Raw genomic sequence first — 16,062 nt, 5'->3', positions numbered from 1 at the left:
GAGTAAATTCATATAGAAAACAATACTTTAGATATGACGGAAATGGAAGCATGAGCTATATAGTAGTATGGTTGGCTTTGGAATGGTGGGTCCTTTTCATAAGTCGGGAGGGGGAGTTTGTTGGGTCTCTCCTTATAACAAAAGGACTCCTGGTTGAAATAGGATTTCACATTCTTTATTTGAGAAAAAAAATAGGAACTGCTATTTTTTCAAACCTAAAAAGGAATTCTTACTTCTATTGGTAAACCTCCCTATTTTTCATTATAAAAGGGAATGAAAGAGAAGAGATTATTCACAACTTTCAGAACAAAGAGAAGTCAGAGAAAGAGAGATTTCTGAAGTGATTATTTCAAGAGAGATTGAAATAGAAGAATATTAGTTTGAAGAAAAGAAGATTATTAATCTTTTGAAGCAATTTAGTTTGTGGTTATCTTCTTCAGTCTTTGGTAATATAGGATTTGTTCAAATCCTATGGAGTAAGAGATTTCTATTTCTTTGTTTCTTTGTTCAGTTTATCCACTATTGTTTTGGTGAAGAGTTGTTATCCAAGAGTGTTTCTACACATCTTGAAGAATTGGTTAATCCCCTGTTGCTTTAGGGAAGAATTGTGTAACCCGTTATTTAATTATAGTGGAAAATTTCACACATCTTGAAGAATTGGTTAATCCCCTGTTGCTTTAGGGAAGAATTGTGTAACCCGTTATTTAATTATAGTGGAAAATTTCTGGACTGGGTCCCGTGATTTTTTACCTTCTATCTTGGGGAGGTTTTTTGTCATGTTAAATTATCTTGGTATCTCTACTTTTACTTTCGCATCGTTTATTTTCTTATCCCTGAACAAGTTAATTAGGTTATTTTTTCCCAACAGGATGGCTCAAGAAAGAAGTTTTCCCATTAGGTGAGAAAATAATGATGCCTACTTCGACACCACATAAAATGAAAAAGTCAGTCACTTTCTTTAAAAACCAGCTGGGCGTTGGGAGAAAGTTTTTTTTTTGATGATGAAGATGGGAGAAAGTTGATAAGTGTGCAACATCGATCATTTACTATTTCCTTTATTTGTATCTTTTATCAACCCATACCAGGCTTTCTTGGCATAGTAATTTTCGTCTCTATCAATATAGGATTTGGAGCATAGTTGGCATAGTAATTTTTGGGTTTTTGGTATAGGAAGAGCAGTTTTTAGCAAAGGCAGTGCATTAGATAGGGAGAGCACTCCTTTTAGAATAGGGAGAGATAATTTTTTTTTCAACAATATCCCAATTTAAGGTTTGGTCCCTCCCCTCAATGTTTTTTTTTTGTTGAAAGTCCCTCCCCTCAACTAGTGTCGACCAAAAGAGAAGAGGAGAAAGAGAAGACTACTCCACCAAAAACCTTCGATCAGAGAGAGAGGGAAGAGAGAATCCTGTACACCAAAAACCTTCGATCAAAGAGAGGGAAGAGGGATAAGCACTCTTAAAACCAGAAAAACCCCTAAATCTGTTTCCATTGAAACCCCTAAATCTGTTTATTTCAATGGAAACCTAAATCTTAGAGGAGTATGTAATTCTTGTTTTTGTTTGAGTTCTCTATAGATTTTTAGGGTTTTAATACTGATCAATACTGCAATGGCGAGTACAAACAAGAAAAGGTAAGAGTTATTCATTATCTTATGAAGTAATTGATTTGTTTTGATTATAATTTCAGTTGGAACCTTTGTCTATTTCTTTTTGCTATACTTGCTCATCTTTGTAATTGGGATGTTTTATAATTCAATGTAAATAGTAGTCAACCATTAAAAGAAAAGAAAAGAAATTTCATCCAAGTGGGAAGAATGTGTGTGGGGTTTAGCTTCCATTATCACCCAGATAATGGTTGCCTCTTAAGAATAATCCTAAATTCCTATTGAACCAGAAGAAGAATGAATTCCAAATAGAGATGCAATCAGATTTGTAGTACTGTCCTGTGCCGGCATCCCATTCCAGTGATGAAATTGAAAAATCAGTTTTGGAAGAAATTTAAAGTCCCCCTCTTTGTGTAATTTGTATTGTAGCTTCCATTGATATATTCTTAATCAGTATTATCTTATCTTCTTGGGAACTTTTGTTGTTTAAGATTGTGCGAGAGATGAAAAATGCTAGAGAACAAGCAAAATCCAGGCAGCATAAATCCTACTTGACTTACCCATCATTCGTATAATAGAATTGCAATTTTGTTTCTAATACCAAAATTTATGTTTAATTGTGTATCATGCTGATCATGATTTTGCAGGACCTTAATCGTTTATTAGTACTGACATTCATGATTTAAATGCACTATTTGTTCATTAGAATTTGGGTTTATTATTTGACGGATTATTATGTGCTTGTGATATGTTCGATTTTCGCAGGGTTAAGTTACATAAAAACGATTCTCCTTCTCAGAAAACTACCAACGAGACCAAAAAAAAGGAACGAGGGAGACCTGCACAATCTGTTCGAATCAACATGGTCGAAAAACAACGACGTCTTGAAGAAGAAAAAATAAATGCTTCAGCACAACTCCAGACAACCAATCTATTCTCTACTGTTCCTAATTCTTCAATTCCATGTACGAAATTTGGTGCAAGTGGTTTATCTGTTGCTCCTAGTCCCTCATCAGTACCTACTGAATCTGATATAGAAGTCACAGTGGGCCCAAACGATCCTTCTCTTCTCTATTCATTTGAAAATCATATTGCTTCTAAGATATGGACAGGAGAGGTAAATTTTGTTGCTTCTAGTTTAATTAACCACTATCACTGGATGTGCAAAAAAATATTGGGGATTGACGTATATTTTCATTTTGTACAGAAAGATGATAGAGTGTTAAAAGTGATAAGCCCCGTTGCTGTGGTAGACCTGTGGGATTTAGACATTGAATGTGCCTATGTTAGGGAGAAGGTAACAAAATCAGGTTTCATATCTTTGATAAAATACTCACATAGGAAGTTAGATAAAGTGTTAGTGAGTGCATTTGTGGAAAGATTTTATCCTGAGACGAACACATTTCATCTCCCATTTGGTGAGATGATGATTACTTTGGATGATGTTGCACACATATTGGACCTGCCTATTGATGGTTATGCTGTGGAAGATGAGAGAGCGCGAAATATAAAATACACCGAGATTTATACCCTTTTGGGTGAAACTCTTGGAATGAGTCAAAATGACTCATTTGCTGAGTTGAAGAATGGAAAAGTGAAAACTATTAGTCTTCCATTTTTGAGAGACAAATATCACAAGGTATGTCAAGAAGAAGACCCTAAGGAAAAGAAAGATATGACTGTTAGAGCTTTTCTATTATACGTCATTGGCAGTTGTTTGTGTGCTGATAAAACTGGGAATAGAGTTTCGGTTTTATATTTATTATGCTTGATAGACGTTGACAAAATAAATAATTATTCGTGGGGAACTGCTTGTTTGGCTCACTTGCTGCATGAACTTGGGAATGCAAGTCGATGGGGAAGCCAACAAATAACAGGATGCATGAGTCTTTTACAGGTATGAGTTTTCAGTATCGTATATTCTTTTTATTTAGTTTTGCAATTAAAAGATTGATATTTTACCTAATGTAATTTTTCTTTTAGAGTTGGATCTACCTTCATATGCCAACTATTCGTAGAGGAGTCCGACTTCACGGATTTTGTCATGGTATGCCACTGTTGTGTCGTAGTGAACCAGGAATGAGGAAATTAAATGACTCGAAATTGAGTTTGAGGAAATTACGAGAAGAAATTGACGACCTCATAGATACTAGTGTAAGTTTATGCATGACAACCTAGTATGAACCAGTTCACTTTTCGATATTTATGAATTAATTTCAATCTTATTTTGTCTTAGGTTGTGTGGGATCCATATAAGACCTTAGGAGCACAATATTCCTTGGGACCATGGGCGTACTACTCAGGACTTGTGGTATGTTTCGACGTAACTGTAGCCATTTACCCTCATAGGGTTTTACGTCAATTTGGATTCTGCCAAGATGTACCCTCTAAACCGTTGAAGCCTTACTTGAAGAGGTCAAATATGACTCATAAGAATTTTTCACCATGCTATGAAAACATGGGAGTCTGGACATGGAACAATTGGCATAGCCACCTAATGGCTGATGAGGTCAAAGTTAAGGCAAACACTCTTTCAGAATGCACCCCAAGATACATGACTTGGTACAAAACAGTTTCACATCTCAATGTGACAAATCCTACTAAAAGAATCACAGTTAGCGGTCAACCTACATCTGCGATGGAGGAAGGAATTACCTCAAGTGCGCATTCGTTCATACAACGTTTGGTAAGTGTTATTGTGTAGTGTATACATGAATTAATTATTTAGTTATATGGTTTCTGACGCTTTTTTGTTCTTAACGCAGAGAATAGGTATAGGTAAAATGTTAGTCAATTTAAAGACTGGTGGGGGAGGATTGGACGAACCATTAAGCCCAAATTCAAGAAAGCAATTTTACGACTGTCTTGAGGAATTGTACCTATTCTCTGGTCGTACACAAGAATCAAGTGTGAGAGGAAAAAAAGTACTAGAGGAAGAATCAAGTGAAGAAGATGATGGAAGTGAAGATTAGAATGGTTCTACTTCTTTTAGATGTTAACAAGATATTTGTCATGTTTGGGTGATATGAAATTATTTTGAACCTCTTTTTTGTTGGTGACTGAAATTTCAATATATTAACTTTCTTTTTTATCGTAATTTCATAAGATTTCAGTTCTCTTTGCCTGAAATTTGGGGTTCATATAGTTAGACAGTTTGATCTAAGACATTTACAAGGTACATGAAATGTAAATAGATTTTTTACAATAACAGAAACAGTAGGAGATAGACTAAGTTCACTAATTTCATTAACTTAAGAAATTCAAAGTTTAATAATAACATAAAACAGAAAAGCTAAAAAGACATGATGAAATAATACTCGGTCCAACAAATAATCACAAAAAGTTTTGCTGCCACTTCTGTGCGTCACGGTATGTCGATGTTAATAGTTTCAAGAACTCTAATTCCCATCAAGGACTTGTACTTATTGATTCGCTCCTCGTAAAGGGATAGCCACTGTGCAGCATTGGTATTAAAAACCCTTTCAAAGTAGGAAAAATTGGGCAAACATGGGACGGGAGAATCATCTTTAAGGACCACAGAGACGTAGTGATCATGATTCACATGAGCTAACACAACCATATTTTTTTCCCTATCTGGTTGTGGAGGTTGTAGAGTAGGTACAAAAGTGAGACAGGAATGCTTGGATAGCAAAACCACGACTAGTCCGAATGTTTCAGCTATTACATGCCCTTCAATCGGCATCTCCATCCAATTCGCTCGAGGAGCAGGACTCAGATAGCAGGGAAATTTTTGTTTCAGTCGTTCCACTAGTTCTGTTAACCACATATGCTGATAAAAAGTTGAATTGTTACACACATGGTTCAACATAGAAGCCCTAACTTGCTTCCATCCGTATAGTTTGTCGAACCCTAACTGCTTTGATACTACGTGATATCCACAATGCCCGTCTCCAGGAACATCTTCAATAAAGCTAATGAAGTCATGTAAAGGCCCTGGAATTTGGGACATATAACATCCCGACGACATAAGACTATTGCTATCAAACTTTTCCAATTTGACCTTAGATAGTTTTGTTTGATCAACCAAAAATTCTTTCTTCGTCTTCCCAAATCCTTTTCTCATAAACTTTGAAGATGACTCTTTAAGTTTCTCTGCCTTCACAGACGACACCTTTCTTAATATATGTTCATGTTTTGAGAGCTCTCTCTTAGTTGAGTTTTCCTTTTGAATTTGTTGCTTACTTTTTCGACCTTTCCCTTTGATTGGTTCACGTGGCTCTTTTATGTTTGTAGATTTGGGATTCGCTATTAACTCCAATTCAGCTAATATTTGATCTCTCACACAATCCGGTGCACCATCCCACCTGTTTTCGATCATTTTTAAAACGGACAAGTCAGAGAATGAAACCTTAGTGATATTTTGTCTTACCTCGTACGAGAGTTGTTTCCAATATGGATCAATAACATCGAGTGGTATCGGCATCTTGTTTCTCTTAAATTCCAAAAGCTCATGAAGACATGGAAGCCCAAGAGTTGTTCGGATGTTGCACATACAATTTTCTTCATAGATGTGTAATTTCTCTGCCTTCTCAATCTCATCCACAATATTATTTAAAGCTAGATGAGAAACAAAGTTACGTAGATTATCAAATAATTTTCTATGGTACTTATGCATGACTGTTCTCCGATCGTGTTCAAACGAGTGTGTGATGCCAATAAATTCATGTTCAAAGCAGTTGTGTGCTGATTCCCAACAAGAGGCAAAATTACCTTTCGAGTTGCCGAGGAACCTTTTCAGCCTACCATGCTCACTCTCTGCTCTGCTTGTTGATGTAGTTCCATAGTGTTTTATCTTATTTGTCCAATAAAATACAAACTTTTCCTTATAAGGAGAGAGCCAAGTATCTATACAATATTGTACTAATGCCTTATCCTCTTTAGTTTCAGACCATTTTTCCTTCATAAACTTTAAGTTGTTATTATATGCCTCTTCTGACTCAGACCATGTTACAACATTCCAAGCTCCAATAAAGTCCTCGGGAGATCGGATTTCTTTCGGTACTTTTTCATATGCAGAAGCTGCACGAGCTTGAACATTCTTGTTTATATGCCATACACACAATAAATGATGTGCTTCGGGAAAAACAATGTCGATAGCTTTCATCAAGGCGAGTTCTCTATCTGTTACAAAAACCTTAGGAAGTTCTCCAGGCATATATAGTGCTTTGAGACACTCTAAACTCCAACAATAGTGATCGCTGGTTTCTTTAGACATGAACGCACATGCAACCGTGAATGTTTTTCCAGTTGATGTTGCCGAAACTGCATGAAAAAGGGGATGTTTGAATCTATTTGTTTTGTATGTGCAATCAACCATTAGAACTTGAGGGAAACATAATGCAAGAGTAACACTTCGTGGATGTGCAAAGAATAAATCTGAAACCTCATCTGAATTTGGATGACACCTATGTTTCACTACATATTGGTAATCGGTACATAATTTGTAAAATTGTTGCATCGCACTCCTCCCCTCACTACATTCACGTTTCACACGTTTGACTTCATTGTAGATGGTAGACATAATCGAATAATTATCATCATCGCTTTGTTTGAGATTCAAAAGGATATCTTTTGGTCGTATCCCACTCTTTGTCAATTTTGCAACTAATTCTTTTTGATTTTGACTCAAGCGAGCTACATATGGATGCCCGGTTAGGTGATCTGGAAGAGTATGATTATGAGAACCATTTTTTACCTCGATCATCCACAGTCCCTCAGAAAAACATTTAGCTCTTAACTTAAAAGGACATCCACATTTCATTGAGCCCGATCTCCTACTCTTGACATTTGTCTTAGGTTTGTAATCTCTTTTTTGATGGCTACCATAAACTCCACTCCTCTCGCATGACATATACACATAAGAACCAGTTCCGCCGTTATCCAAAATTGTTCTTGAAGAGGTCTTCACTATGACTGTTTTATGTTGTCTCCCCATATCCATGCACCAGTTTACAGCTTCCATACCCGATTTAAAATACTGAAATCCAAATAAGTAGAGTTAGTATACATAATCTCAGTAAAATGCACTCACAAATTGCATCTTCAGATAAAATTCATACTCGATCTGTGTCAAAATATTGTGTCAAATTCGGTCCTAAGGTAGGTTGGACTTCTTCTAAACTCTCCAGTTCAATGTTAGTTGTGCTTTCATTAGTTGTGCCTTCGATAGGAAATGATCCAAAAACCTTGGCCTGGAAAGACAAAAAATTCAATTAATTATACATGATGTAACTCGAAATATATACAAGCGACCTTTACATAAAAGAAATTTTGCTTAGGATAAATAAAAATTCATGAATGAAAATTGTACAAAATTTCATCCTGACCAGCTGAAAATTTAAACAAATTTCATCCAGAGGGGATGAAAAAACAGACGGATTTCAGCCGGTTTAGCCGAAATTTGTTATTATTTTCAACTGGTCTGGCCGAAATTTGTTATACTTTTCAATCGACTTGACCGAAATTCGTTTTCTTTTTCAGCCGAAACGACCGAAATTTGTTGTATTTTTCAGCCGGCTCGACCGAAATTTTTATTCTTTTTCAGTCGATCCAACCGAAAATTCTGTACGAAACAAAAACGACCTAAACCCTAAAACGTGTGTTCAACCATAGAGAAAGACAAGAAAATGATTTTTCTTTACCTGTGAGATATTATCTTCATTGTATATGTCTTTGTTTAAGTCGATATCTTCGTTTAAGTCGATGGTTTCGTTTAAGTCGATGGTTTCGTTTAAGTCGATGTCTTCATTTAAGTCAAAGAAATCTTTTTTCTTGATGTAGGTTGTCTCCTTCATTAACAATGGTTCCTCATCGTTAATATCTCGATACATGATTAAAAGCTTGAAACTAAGACTATACCGATAGTAAACTTTGGAATTTTTTTAATACTAATGGTGATGTTGATAGTAGTACCATACTAGGGTTTTGGTTGTTTATGTGAGAGAAAGTATAAGTGAATAAAATATTATGTTTATTATTATTTTTTATCCAAGTCCTTTTATTTTAGCACTATTTATTAAATGATCCTTATAACGCCCTCCTTAAACTAATTTGGTAAAGGAAGAGCAAATACATAAATAGACATTTCTAATGCCCTGCCTTTACTAAATATTGCTCTTCCTATACCAAAAACCAATTTTTGTCTCTATCATTGTCTTTATGTATGGAATAATTATGGTAAGGATTTTCTTACGCTCAATGGATTGAGTAATTTTTATGTTAAAAATGAAATGGATTTTGTTTTTAATGTTGAAAATGAAAATCTTTTGGTGATTTAATACATTATTTACTTGTTTATTTTAGAAAAATTGAGACACGTTTTAAGAATCATGTTTATCCTATTGAGGTTTTTTCTAACAATGACTAGTAATAGAGTTCCTACTATATTTCCAACTAATTGTTTGGTAAATTCAAATAAAAATTCAACCAATATCAAATTTTTCATGCCGAATAAAAGATAAACAAATAATGTTTAGTTTTCTTGGTCTTAGACTCACACCAATGCATATAATGTGATTAATAAACTACTTTTTTTTTTTTTTTTGGAGATTGACTTTGATCAATGATAGTCATTACATTTAGCATTGATACATCAAAGATGTGATAAGCTCGATAACGGTCCATTCAAACTCTTACAAGACCGGCCTTATAGGCCAACTACATTATTTATACCTTAATAATCCCAATTCAAATAACCAAAGATCTTACCTTCTCTGGGATACATGTTAATAATCATGTTAGTCTGTTTGAGTGTTTAGTTTTAACCAATCAAGGAAATAATACAATCTAGCGAAATTTTTTCTGCTTGATTTGGCGAACTAGCGGATGTCACCCTTTTTTATTTGTTTTTATCTGTTGTTGGGGACCTCCACTCCCCGGTCGACCAAAAAAGAAATGTATTAGAAGAAAAATATTTAAAGGTCAATACAAGAAGAGGATGAGATAGAAAGCAAAGAGAAACAAACACAAGAAGAGAAACATACTTCCTAATCGTTTTAACCAACAAAAGTTGAGTTAATTTATTTTCTTGACAAAATAATAGAATCGATCACTTAAGTCTGAATACTAAAAGATTAAGAAGCGTCATATCCGAAATCTATGATAAAAACCTTAAAGCGACAATTTCTCTATTTATGTGGTTATTTATTGTGACACGATGGTTCGGATGTTGAAAAAAATCATGCAACGGAAGGAAACGATAAATTAGCGCGAACAAACATAATTTAAGATTATTTTTTGTGTATTTCTAGTACATCAAACCTTCACACCTAAATGCAAATAAAACCACAAAGTACATTTACTTTATTTCATCGAAATGCCAAATAATATGTGATAACAATTTAAATTTTTGGATAACTAACTTAGAAACTCATAACTTCAACAAAAAAAAAAACTTAGAAACTCATGAAATGAAACCCTTTCTACTCTCCTAAATATCTATGAAGATCTACTACTTTCATTTCTTCTTAAACGTGAAAACCTTTCATTAATTTCATAACCTAATAAGGACCATTTCCAAACCCGAAACCGTAACCATGAGAAACCATAGCATTATTGTGATGGAGATCATGCTGAAAGTTTGGGTTTGGTTTTGCTTCATATGTAAATTGATCATTAGTTACTTCAGGCAAGTATGAAGTTGAACAAGAAGAATTAATCAAAAGTTCATCAGCACGAAGAACGACATTATCCTTAAGATCTTCCATAGACGCCTTTAACAACTCTAACTCATTTAAACCTAATTCATTGGTCGGTGCCTCCCACCAAAATTGTTCTCTACTTAATTTCCTCATCTTTTCGAGTTCTTCGCCTTTCTTCTTTTCAATTTCCAATTGGTTAACTAGTTCTTCATATTGTTTGTTAAGTTCGCGAACATTTTGAGTTTCCACGAGCGGGCGGGTTGAACCACCATCTCTTTGAGAGCTTCCAGAAAGATAACGGTCAATAACGGATTCAACCGAAGGATGCCCGAAGGAAAAAGATTTTCCAGCAGGTGAGAAAACAATGATAGCAATATCAACACCACATAAAATACAAAGTTCACTTGCCTTCTTGAACAATCCCGATCGACGTTTGGAGAAAGTAACTTGACGAGCATCTTCTTTCTCTATCCTTTTGATTTCTATCTTTTGACGACCCATACTTGGCTTTCTAGCACTCACCATATTGAAGGAAATTCTAGAGAAAGAATGGTAGAACAAAGGAAGAAAAAATGGATGTTTTGGGAATGAAGTGATTCTTTCTCTTTCTTTTTTTCTTTCTTGTTCTATTGAGTTTGTGTAGAGTTGGAAGGGAAGAGATGGGGATTTAAAGGGGTAACCTTGGTTAGTGCAATGAATTTGCAAACTCATTCTAAGTTGTCAAATAATGGCTAATAATTTTCATTTTCTTACTTTAGGTAGATTTGTTTCCAATATAAGAAGGGAAAATGACACTATGCCCGACCCGTGTCACGGCTGAATCCCGACCGGGGTGATGTGGCCGGTGAAGATCTAGAAAGAGAAAGATATACCAATCAATGAAATAATTGATTTTAATTGGGTTAAATTTTGTTTTCAAATTATCAATTATATTCTTAGCTAGCCATGCATGTAAAAGTTGAAGAAAGTGTGTTTTATATCAATCAAATGAGTTAGAAGGACCTCCTTATAAAGCCCTTAATTTTAATTATTTTTATCCTTAACCCCACTTTTGCTGATTCAATATAATGGTGTAACTTGGATTTGTTACGATCTCGACAAATCTACAAATTCTTAATCGTATGAAGCGAGATGCAACTTTCAGATAATGCGAAAAAAAATGAAAGTGACACGTTAAGATAGTACTTTCACAACCAATAGAATGGAAATTTTTTCGACAATTATCAGAATAAACTTCTTGTTTGGCAACTTTTTTAAGCGTAGATATTTTTTGCCTTTTCTAAGTTTGTGAAGTGGTATAATTAACGACCACAACGCCTCATTTAGTCCAGCCAAAAATCTTAATCCTGTGTGAACGTACTTGTTTGTGAAGACCAATGAATAGAATATAATTTTTTCAATGATAATTGCTCGCTCGGAGTCAAGAATGGTAGATGAATAGCTGAAATGTGTACGACGAGTTGGTACAGTTTGATACACTAAAAATCTAAGACATTATGGTATATTTGCCGTAACGAAAAAAAAAAAAAAAAGTAAAAGTAAAATTTTGTTTCATGTAGGAGACCAGCTATACAATTTAAATTTGGTACCTAATATGAATGATGACCACCTTATGCCATATTGGTTGTATTTAATTGCATAAATATTGAGTTAATTATCAGGAGTTACAAACTTTCCTGAAGTAAAATTCATTGCCAATACTAACTTGGATATGAGAATCATAAAAATGAAAGATATCAAATGAGTACATCCATATATTTCTTTAATTGAAAATTTAACAGGTCATAGGTTATAGATTTGCCCTTTAATGGCATGTTAATCTGGATTAGTTGTGGTTTTTAATTTGGATGGGTGAGCAGATTTTTCTCCCTATGAAGATTTGCATAATATATTTTATAACTGATTTTATAATGATTTTTAAGAATGGTAAAATGGGGTTCTAAATGAGATATGACATAAACAGCCATGATACAACGCCCACCACTCTCGCTGGTGAATCCCGGCCGAGTGATGTGGCTGGGCATAGTAACATTTTTTTTTAATATAATCGTACGGGGTTATAAGGTTCTTTTATAAGATAAGGCGTAAACCAATTGATCTCTTCACTTGTGTTGTTCGAGAAAATATTGGAGTGTTTGGGTTGCAAAGTTATAGGTGTAAACCAGTATATAGAAATAATTTATCAAGACTTCCTTGAGTAATTTTTTTGTGTCAAACATTTTCGGAGACATGATCTTTCGTATTGACTCAAAATCTGAAACTCTTGGCAAGGGTTTCTCCTTAAAAAGGGTTCTTTCTCCCGGGAAGGTAAATAACGTCCATGAAGGTGATAATATAGTTTTTCCCTATTTCTCCATCTGGGATTGGGAACATATAAGGAAGGTCATCTTAAAGGCAAAGAATGAGCTATTTCCAAGCTTCATGGTGAATGTAATTTTGTGAAAATCATCATTTTCTGATGAGAAATAAAACAAATGCTTACACATTAAAAAGTCAAATTTAAGGTGTTTGGTTAGTTGTTGGAAAACTCCAGAGTACCTTTAAAATTCATATATTATTGAACTTTTGATGGGTCCTTAGAAAAATTAGGTCTCTTCCTGGAGAAAAACAAATTAGAATCGGCCCACACCCAAAATTCCTCAATCGATTCTTTTTCCATTTGAAATTGAAACTAGGATAATCCCATTATAGGGCCCGTAAGTTTAAGGCTCAAAATTTGGAAATAATAGGAAACTAGGACTAATTTGAAATAATATTAAAAAAATTCTCTTTGTAAAAGTACAACTTTACTCCAAAATCAACGTAAAAAACATTTATGAAAATTTCTGAACAAACCTTAATTTGCTTTTAACAATTTTGTACATTTCTGAACAAACTTGTACATTTCTGAACAAACTTGTACATTTCTGAACAAACTTGTACATTTCTGAACAAAGATCAAAATTTGGTTTGCAAAAATGTTTGCATTTTGTCTTTTACATTTGACAAACACAGACTGACAGTAACATTTTGGCTAAAGAATTTTTCGATTTATCTTGTGAAAATAAAAATGGGTTCCGCATTTTTTTTGTTTTGCGTCTGACATAAACATTTAGACTAATGCATTTTTAGTTTGCCTTTTTCAAAAATTAAAATGTTATGCGTATTATCTTTTTTATTTGGCGAACTCATTAAAGAACAAATACTGTTTTTGTTAATGCACTATATATGTTGTTAACAACATAATTATATATGTTATCAATATTTGTAAGAAGTCAAGACAATTATATATTTCGTTAACATTTTATAATAAGTCAGAACGTTATTACATATGTCACCAACAGTTTGTAACAACAAAATTATATACGTCGTCAACAGTTTATAACAACATAGTTATATATGTTGTCAACGTAGAAGGGTAAAAAGAAGATTACTAGAAAATTAAGACGGTCTTGTTAACAACATAATTGTATATGATTTGGATGCTACTATATGCAACTTCAGTTTTGCTAAGGACAACTATTAGACAAAAATAACTAAATAAAACTAACTAAAATTGTGTCCTAAATTGCTAACCAACACCAACACCAAAAATCAAGTATAACCGAATCTCTCCTCCATTCTATACACAACTTTAAAAAAATTATTACACAAAATAACTAAATAAAATTAATTGAATTTTGTCTTAAATTTCTAAATCCAACACTAAAAGAAAAAAAATCAAATGTAATCGAATTTTTTCTCAAAATTCAAATTTCTATTACCATAATTAATTATTCATAAATAAATTTTATTCGAGCATTAAACTAAAAAGTTAACCAAATATTAACAAATAAAAAAAAAACATTATATTCCAATCAGAGAATTCCATGCTGTAATTTGAGGTAAAATTCAAAGAAAAAAAATCAAATATAACCGAATTTTTCTCAAAAAATCGGGTTCAAATTTCTATTACCATAATTAATTATTCATAAATAAAATTTATTCGAACATTAAACTAAAAAGTTAACCAAATATAAACAAATAACTAAAAAAATATATTATATTCCAATCAGAGCATTTCATGTTGTAAAAATCATATTACATAAAATCACTATGTATATTTTTAAGCTTAGTTTAAACCTTAATAATGTATATTTCATAAAATCATATTACATAAAATCATACTACATAAAAGTAATGTATATTTTTTAAAACCTACAACACGTTTAAGTATTTTTTTTTTAATATTAGATAACACTAATACAACCAATTTTATTTTTGTTTAATAATTTAATAAAAGAAAAAATGGTGTCTAGTAAATAATTTTGGGAAGTTAAAACATAGTTGTATTTAGCAATCTAAGATTCAAAAAATTATTTGCTAGATAAAACCAATAAATCGATCTTTGGTGTTGTTTAGCAATTTAACAAAAAATAAATGGTTGTGTCTAGCAAATAGCTTTATGAAGCAATTATGCAGCTTCGTTTAGCATTTGTCTATGTTTTCAATACTTTTGATAATGTTAAAAAATAAATTCTTTTATAATATTATTTTTTTGAGTAGGCCTAATTTCCTATTTGGACCCATTTTGTGGGTTTTTCACAAAAAAAATCCCCATTATACACAATCATCTTCTTGATAAACTCACCTCAAATCTCACCACCCCAAACTTTTTTCTTCTATCTTTGATCTCTTTTCTTTTAAACAAAACCATTATCATCTAAAACTAAACAGAGATGAAAATGATTTTATTACAGAGATGAAAAAACCTTACCAGTCACCTAGATTTACATCTCTCTCCAGTTCAACAATTAATTTCTCTTTATTAAAATCAAACTTAATCATCTACAACTATATAGAAGAAGAATACAGTAGAACCCTAACCCTTCTCACTTTTTCTCACTTAAGGAACTTGTTTCTCTCTCTAAAATATTTATGGAGAGGTGAAGAACATGTGGGATTAATTGAAAACAGAAGAAAATGGTGAAAGAAGGATCGGCTAGAGATTGTGATTGAGATCGAAATTTAGATTGTTATAGTTTTAAGCAGAAATTTAGAGATATATAAGTTGGAGATAGGCTCAGTACCGTTGAGAGAGAACATTACGAGAGAGACGAGGAGAGAGAGCGCGTCCTCAACTGTGCCAAAATGGATTTCCCACCTTTTGGGTGGTAAAATTTATATACACTTTTTTCAACTTTTTTTTACCATGTGAAACCGATTTTTCACATCTTTTTTGTCCAAGTAAACGGTAGAAAATCAACTTTCCTACGAAAACGACTTTCTCAACCCTATTTTCACAATATCAAACAGACCCTTAGCTTCTTCTTCAAAATCTGAAGGCAACAATGATTTGTGTGTCACTATATGTGAAAAACTCAAAAAGTTTAGTTCAACCTTTTTAGATCACTACTATAAAATAAACTTTGATGCTTCTTGTACCTCAGTGACATAAAATATACGTATCAGGTCCTATTATTCATGATAGCCTAATCCTTTTTGTACTGGTTTGTGAAAAACATTCTAAAAGCTCATATTAGTGAAAAAGGTGAAGCAAATACATCTTAAAAGACAGTTGGTGGGTCAAGCAACAAACCATGTATCATGTAACTATAGAAGACAACAATCAACCATTGATGCATCACCTTCAAGGTTAGAACAGTGGATCATCACATTCAAATACGACAAAGAGAAAGATCAAGACAACAAAAATGACCAAGAAAGTAAATGACCACCCTTTTGAGGAAACAACAAAATTTCTCGTTACATTCTTTTGTTTCCCTCCAATCCCCACCACCAGTTCTTCTCTTAATTGGTAAGAGTAGTCGACAAACTACT

General features: G+C 33.2%; 1 protein-coding gene and 1 pseudogene across 1 annotated transcript; both read right to left on the bottom strand.

Moving 5' to 3' along the window:
* Nucleotides 1-4,967: 4,967 nt before the first annotated feature.
* On the bottom strand, nt 4,968-7,586 carry LOC147559827 (PKS-NRPS hybrid synthetase cheA-like). The gene has a single exon (XM_086659219.1). The coding sequence runs from the start codon at nt 7,584-7,586 to the stop codon at nt 4,968-4,970; it is 2,619 nt and encodes an 872-aa protein (XP_086515345.1).
* A 2,457-nt stretch (nt 7,587-10,043) lies between these two features.
* Nucleotides 10,044-10,856, bottom strand: LOC147559826 (agamous-like MADS-box protein AGL61 pseudogene; annotated as a pseudogene).
* Between the last annotated feature and the right edge of the window lie 5,206 nt (nt 10,857-16,062).

The sequence above is a fragment of the Eschscholzia californica genome, unplaced genomic scaffold (assembly GCF_041429995.1).
Source record: "Eschscholzia californica isolate CP2 unplaced genomic scaffold, dmEscCali1.0.p SCAF_2, whole genome shotgun sequence".
Classification (NCBI taxonomy): Eukaryota; Viridiplantae; Streptophyta; class Magnoliopsida; order Ranunculales; family Papaveraceae; genus Eschscholzia; species Eschscholzia californica.
The sequence above is the reverse complement of the archived record's forward strand: the minus strand, read 5'-3'. Positions and strand labels throughout refer to the sequence as shown.